Here is a 7,086-nt window from a genome sequence, read left to right as displayed (position 1 = left end):
ATTTCTCTCTCTATCCCTCCGGCTGCTTTTTCTTCTCCTTATTATAATATCCTCATTGGCTTTCATGTCTTTGGTGACATTTTGCCTCATATTTCAAAAATCCCCCGGCTTTCGCCATATTAATTACCCCACTCGCTCCAAGCCACCAATGGCCAGAGAGGTACGAACTGTTAATAAGTTCAGTAATTAAAGAGTATAAATATCATACATCTTACAGGATGTAGCCGTAATTGATGGAAAAGGGGGGTTATTGATATAAGGGTCTTTGGCTGGAGGGAATGGTACTGGATGGATGTGGGGAGAAATGGCGAGAGGAAAATTGTGGATTAATGTGTTCAGGTAGAGTAGCATTTCACCAGCCATCTCTCTCTCTCTCTCTCTCTCTCTCTCTCTCTCCTTCTTTTTCTCTGCCTTCTGTCGAAACAAGTTACCTAAGAACACATGATTATCACGCTCGATGGTGTTTTATGCCCCCAACGTCGTCTTCCAGGCAGGTTATCCTAAACCTAACCCTAACCCTAACCTTTACCCATGCCTAACCATAGCGCCTTCCAGGCAGCGCTGCCTTCAAGACAACGTTGGGGGCATAAAACACCACGAAACTGTTCATCACTCTCCCACACTACAGACATAAGGAAAAATGGAACGAAAAATGGAATATTGAGGAGCAGCAATACGACTAGCTTGTGCAGCGATGAAGACACTGGAATATTCCTGTGCAGGCACACCTTCAAGAAAATGCATAATATTAGACATTTGTTTTGAGGAAATGGTTGAAATGTATCTTTTAAAAACAAGAACTGTTGGATACCCAATGCCTAAACAGAAGCCTTTGTTAGGAGCATGTGACTACAGTGTGAAATGATACAAAGACCATTCAGATTGTCAAATGTGTCAGTGCATTTATCTGAAAGCACTATACATGTAGCAGCATGTTTAAAATGTTCAGCATGCTTTGCTATAGAGCTGCACAAATCAGGAATAGGTATTTGAAAAAAAAAAAATTGTTGGGCTTTTTTGCCTTTATTGTGACAGAACAGTGGAGAGAGACTGACAGGAAGTGAGTAGGAGAGGAAGAGAGAGATGGGGGGGTTGGGAAATGACCCGAGTTGGACTCCAACCCGGGTCTCCGGGGCATGTAGACCCAAGTGTGGTACGGGCATTTTAGCCAGTTGCTCTACAGCGCCCCCCAGAGGACATTTGAGGTCAGAGGACATTTTAGGTCAGAGGTCATTTGAGGTCAGGTCGTACCTGAAGCAGGAGCCTTTCGTCACCGATGATGGCCGCTTTGTTCCAGTCGATGCTTTCAGAGAAGGGCAGCTCCCAGCCATTGCTGAGCAGCACTGGGATGCAGGCAGCCTGAGAAGATGCAATCAGACGACAACACTGTAGTGAATCTCATGGCACATGTGGTAAGCACATCAGGAAAACATCAGTTTATTTGCGGTAACTATTCACCATCATTTTATTTTCAATACATTTCTATTCAAGCCTGTCCTGAATGTTAGCAAATGTAGGGCAAACTGAAATCTGCTAACAGGTTTATCCAGGCTCGCCCAGGATATTTCAAATGGCGAGTGAATGAACAACTTAATTTTAGGATGACATACTGTATTTATCCTAATATAACACCCTGCAACATGTTTTTTTTATTCTTAATTGGGACTGCTTAAAACTGCTATATTTATTTTATGACAGGATAGCAATGAGTGCAAAGAAATTTCCCAAGGCACTACACTATTGCAAAATCAATTAGAAACGATCCACCAAAACTTGGTTAGGATGGAAGTGTTTGCCCAATGTGTGGCAAAATGTAATGAGTTTTGACCCTGGAAAATGCATTTTATTGAGATGAGGACCAACGGTTCAATGAAATTGAAGAAGCCCATGCCACCCCACCACAACATATACACCATGACTGACTTACTGTAAGTGCAGTTCCATAGACAGTGCATGAGGATGCTGTTCAAATGATGATTTAGGATTTCATTTAAGAACCAAATTGGCTGCTAATGATATTTTGTCAATTTTTATTGTTAATTGAAGCATTAGCCTAAAAAATGACTCATTACATAGACATTTCTTCACATGCTTCTTCAATCAGATGCTCTCTGCCCCACTTATTAGGACAAACCTTGCAAAACATAATCATACTGATAGCAAGAAAATTATATACATTAGTTTTTAACACAAAGATCATTTATTAAGACAGATGGTACCCAAAATGAATTGTTTAGATTTGCCCGTTAAGTTGAAACTATTTTCTATTATAATAATATTGATGATAATAATTAATTATTTAAGATTATTTCCTCGCGTATGGATTCTCCAACACAACATTTGACATGGAACCATTGTGTTTGATGTAGGTTAGGTGTTATGCATGTGTCCCCTGCGTTTCCTCTCTGTCATAGTTACATAAAGGCACATAACTGCTCCTAGTGCCAGTTAATGGTACCACATAAAGGGCAGCAATAAGACCAGCTTGCACTATGCCCCTGACACTCAAATACTGTAGATCCTGCTCAACTTCCTGCACAACTTCAAGGAAATGGTTACTACTATTTGAAATTCATTAGGGAATCCCTGGAATTGGTTGGAATGTATCTATTAAAAAAGAGGCCAAGAATGATTTGTCAGGAGCATTTAACTGGAGTGGGAATTAAAGGCACAATTTCTTTTTTGAACTTAACATAACGTTTCCAAAATCATTTTAATGCCACATAACCTCATAACATGACAAACGGCACTTCTGCCATTGTCTGAACAGACCTCTGTAGGCGATTTCTGACCTACAGTAGCAACTTTCTAGTTTCGGGTAGGAAACTGCCCCCCCCCCCTCCAACCCCCCCCCCTCCATCCCCGAAATGGAAAAGAGCTGCTATGCTACAGCAATTCAGAGATGTTTTTCTACAGAGTGCTGTCGGTGCATCCCTCTATATTATATTGGAGTTGTGCTCATACTTTGTTGCAAAAGACGCATATTTAGTTTGTTTATTATTGCACTTCTCAACTGCAGGGGACCCTGAGAGCAAATCTTGTTAAGGGTGTCTTTAATACAAAGACATGATTTCATCCCTCCCCCCAGGTATATACTACTTTAAACCTGCATGTTACATGATACTAAACAAAAAAACACAGTAGAACTCTGGATCCTGACAAGACCACTGTAGACTGTACAATACATAATGTGTTGCAAGCATGGAAGAGCACCTATCATCCAAAGCTTTGTCAGTTTCATCATCTGGTCCCTTCAGCTTTTAGAATACTAGAAAGCATTATGAATCTGCTATTGTCATATGAGTCAGGAGGTTACGAGTGGAACCCACTTGGTAAATAAAAGAAGCCTGTGGATGGGTGCACTGAAGCGCTGTGACAAAAGTGCCATTGTTTTCTCCCACCAGCCCAACGGAGTCATACTTTGATTCATCTAAACCCCATTTGGCTTTGCTTGAAAGAAAACACCCGAAACAAAATAGAGTCATTCCGCTTTCATTAGTCCCAGATGATGAGTCTGCTCTGCCTGTCAAGTGACGAGGTGTTAGTGTTCTTCACAAAGGCGACTTGCATGCTCAAGGAAGAGGAAAACGAGCCCAAGTGATGGCGTGCCTCAAAACAAAACAAAACAAAACACTCTCTCTCTTTAAATTGAAGTGGAAATGAAATGGACCTGAAAGCACTTGCAAGGGGGCTTCCGAGGGCCTGAAGAAAAGTGAATCTAATGATTACAAAAGATCAGATTTAGAGCACTAGACCTTTGTCTGACAGAAAGCATGCATTGTGCTCCACATGATTCAACTCAACAGCAACACATCTAGTACACTAAACAGCAACATGACATGCTACAGTAATTTCTAGAAAAGCTTTGAGCTGCACTTCCATTCGAGCCTCTGCTCTGACTGTGTCTCTGTGGGCATACAGGGGACTATCTGATTCTCATCCTAAAGTGCATCAATAGCTCAAGCATGCACAGCCACGAAAAGGAGGTTTTTGTCTGGTTTTGGTTTGTTGAGATCCTCGAACCGTGCTCCTAGGATCATTAAAAAGCTGACGCCGATTTGAGACTTAAGGAAGCTAGCAGTAGTTGCTGAGTCGAGGCTTCCACCTCGAGCCTCTCTAAATCCTCCCAGCTCTCGAGCACGCGGAGCTGCAGAGCGTGCATGCGCCTGCTTCCCTCTGTGTTTGTGTGTGTGTGTGTGTGTGTGTTTAGGTGCTGTAGCACGCGCTCCAGGCACTCAATGGAAAGGTGGAACAGCAGTTTTTGCAGGATACAAACGCACAGCAAGGTCAATATTCTCAAAATTAGAAAAGGTTTAGTCATAGATCTCATCAACAATGTTAACATCACAGGGTACTGCAGGCCAATTCTGGGAGAGACACACTTGTCATTAAAAGCTGCCATTTTCAGGCTTAAGGATAACAGATAGATAGATAGATAGATAGATAGATAGATAGATACTTTATTGATCCCCAAGGGGAAAATCAAACCACTTCCCTAAACGATTGCCTTCTATCACGATCCATTTCACAGCCCATCACTAGCAGTCATTGCTATATAACCTCACTAAATACACACAATCTATAGAGAAGAACACCAATGAATAGTGAGAAATATATGAGTTGGTTGTTTTTCGTTAAAACCTGAGTTGATATTTGTGAAGGTGAGAGTTCATTTAGAATTCCTTTTATTTAACATGGTACTCAGTAGAAACACAAGCTATTCAGACATGTTCCATGAGCCAGGGCTTCAGGCGGGAACTGTGAACTTCCTCAGATGAAGACAGACACTTGAAACTGCTGAGCCCGAGGGCACACTGAGCTAGTGAAAAACTTTGCCACCCCCTCCCCTTCTAGATGGCCAGAAAAACAAAAGAAAAAAAACCCCCCTGAAAACAACTCTGCCAGCCAGTGGACGTGCTGAGTCAGAGACAGCATCCCTCTTCTCCTCTCCTCTCCATCCCTCCCTCCTCTCCATCCCTCCCTCCTCTCCTCTCCTCTCCATTCCTCCCTCCTCTCCTCTCCTCTCCATCCCTCCCTCCTCTCCTCTCCTCTCCATCCCTTCCCTCCCTCCTCTCCATCCCTCCCTCCTCTCCTCTCCTCTCCCTCCTCTCCTCTCCATCCCTCCCTCCTCTCCTCTCCATCCCTCCCTCCTCTCCTCTCCATCCCTCCCTCCTCTCCTCTCCCTCCTCTCCTCTCCTCTCCATCCCTTCCCTCCCTCCTCTCCTCTCCTCTCCTCTCCATCCCTCCCTCCTCTCCTCTCCTCTGCATCCCTCCCTCCCTCCCTCCTCTCCTCTCCTCTCCATCCCTCCCTCCCTCCTCTCCTCTCCTCTCCTCTCCATCCCTTCCCTCCATCCCTCCTCTCCTCTCCATCCCTCCCTCCTCTCCCTCCTCTCCTCTCCTCTCCATCCCTCCCTCCTCTCCTCTCCTCTCCATCCCTCCTCTCCTCTCCATCCCTCCTCTCCTCTCCCTCCTCTCCTCTCCTCTCCATCCCTCCCTCCTCTCCTCTCCTCTCCATCCCTCCTCTCCTCTCCATCCCTCCTCTCCTCTCCTCTCCTCTCCATCCCTCCCTCCTCTCCTCTCCATCCCTCCTCTCCTCTCCATCCCTTCCCTCCCTCCTCTCCTCTCCTCTCCTCTCCTCTCCATCCCTCCCTCCTCTCCTCTCCTCTCCATCCCTCCCTCCTCTCCTCTCCTCTCCTCTCCATCCCTCTCTCCTCTCCTCTCCTCTCCTCTCCATCCCTCCCTCCTCTCCATCCCTCCTCTCCATCCCTCCCTCCTCTCCTCTCCATCCCTCCCTCCTCTCCTCTCCTCTCCTCTCCATCCCTCTCTCCTCTCCTCTCCTCTCCTCTCCTCTCCTCTCCTCTCCATCCCTCCCTCCTCTCCATCCCTCCCTCCTCTCCTCTCCTCTCCATCCCTCCCTCCTCTCCTCTCCTCTCCATCCCTCCTCTCCTCTCCATCCCTTCCCTCCCTCCTCTCCTCTCCATCCCTCCCTCCTCTCCTCTCCTCTCCTCTCCATCCCTCCCTCCTCTCCTCTCCTCTCCATCCCTCCTCTCCTCTCCATCCCTTCCCTCCCTCCTCTCCTCTCCTCTCCATCCCTCCCTCCTCTCCTCTCCTCTCCTCTCCATCCCTCCTCTCCTCTCCATCCCTTCCCTCCCTCCTCTCCTCTCCTCTCCTCTCCCTCCCTCCTCTCCTCTCCTCTCCTCTCCATCCCTCCCTCCTCTCCTCTCCATCCCTCCCTCCTCTCCTCTCCTCTCCATCCCTCCCTCCTCTCCTCTCCTCTCCTCTCCATCCCTCCCTCCTCTCCTCTCCTCTCCTCTCCTCTCCATCCCTCCCTCCTCTCCTCTCCTCTCCATCCCTCCCTCCTCTCCTCTCCATCCCTCCTCTCCTCTCCTCTCCTCTCCATCCCTCCTCTCCTCTCCTCTCCTCTCCATCCCTCCTCTCCTCTCCTCTCCATCCCTCCCTCCTCTCCCTCCTCTCCATCCCTCCCTCCTCTCCCTCCTCTCCATCCCTCCCTCCTCTCCTCTCCCTCCTCTCCATCCCTCCCTCCTCTCCTCTCCCTCCTCTCCATCCCTCCCTCCTCTCCTCTCCCTCCTCTCCTCTCCTCTCCTCTCCATCCCTCCCTCCTCTCCTCTCCATCCCTCCCTCCTCTCCTCTCCTCTCCATCCCTCCCTCCTCTCCTCTCCTCTCCATCCCTCCTCTCCTCTCCTCTCCTCTCCATCCCTCTCTCCTCTCCTCTCCATCCCTCCCTCCTCTCCTCTCCTCTCCATCCCTCCCTCCTCTCCTCTCCTCTCCATCCCTCCCTCCTCTCCTCTCCTCTCCATCCCTCCCTCCTCTCCTCTCCTCTCCATCCCTCCTCTCCTCTCCTCTCCTCTCCATCCCTCTCTCCTCTCCTCTCCATCCCTCCCTCCTCTCCTCTCCTCTCCATCCCTCCCTCCTCTCCTCTCCTCTCCTCTCCTCTCCATCCCTTCCCTCCCTCCTCTCCTCTCCTCTCCATCCCTCCCTCCTCTCCTCTCCTCTCCATCCCTCCCTCCTCTCCTCTCCATCCCTCCCTCCTCTCCATCCCTCCCTCCTCTCCATCCCTCCCTCCTC

At 48.1% G+C, this 7,086-nt stretch overlaps 1 protein-coding gene across 2 annotated transcripts in view; it reads right to left on the bottom strand.

Annotated features, from left to right (window-relative positions):
- The window catches only part of LOC121711925 (exostosin-1), a 241,523-nt gene that overhangs the window by 47,028 nt on the left and 187,409 nt on the right, over positions 1-7,086 (bottom strand). For both annotated transcript variants that reach the window (XM_042095810.1, XM_042095811.1), the window contains exon 4: positions 1,252-1,359. In XM_042095810.1, the coding sequence (XP_041951744.1) occupies positions 1,252-1,359 (108 nt within the window). The remainder of the gene's footprint in view (positions 1-1,251; positions 1,360-7,086) is intronic.

The sequence above is a fragment of the Alosa sapidissima genome, chromosome 6 (genome assembly GCF_018492685.1).
Source record: "Alosa sapidissima isolate fAloSap1 chromosome 6, fAloSap1.pri, whole genome shotgun sequence".
In the NCBI taxonomy this organism is placed as follows: domain Eukaryota; kingdom Metazoa; phylum Chordata; class Actinopteri; order Clupeiformes; family Clupeidae; genus Alosa; species Alosa sapidissima.
The sequence above is the reverse complement of the archived record's forward strand: the minus strand, read 5'-3'. Positions and strand labels throughout refer to the sequence as shown.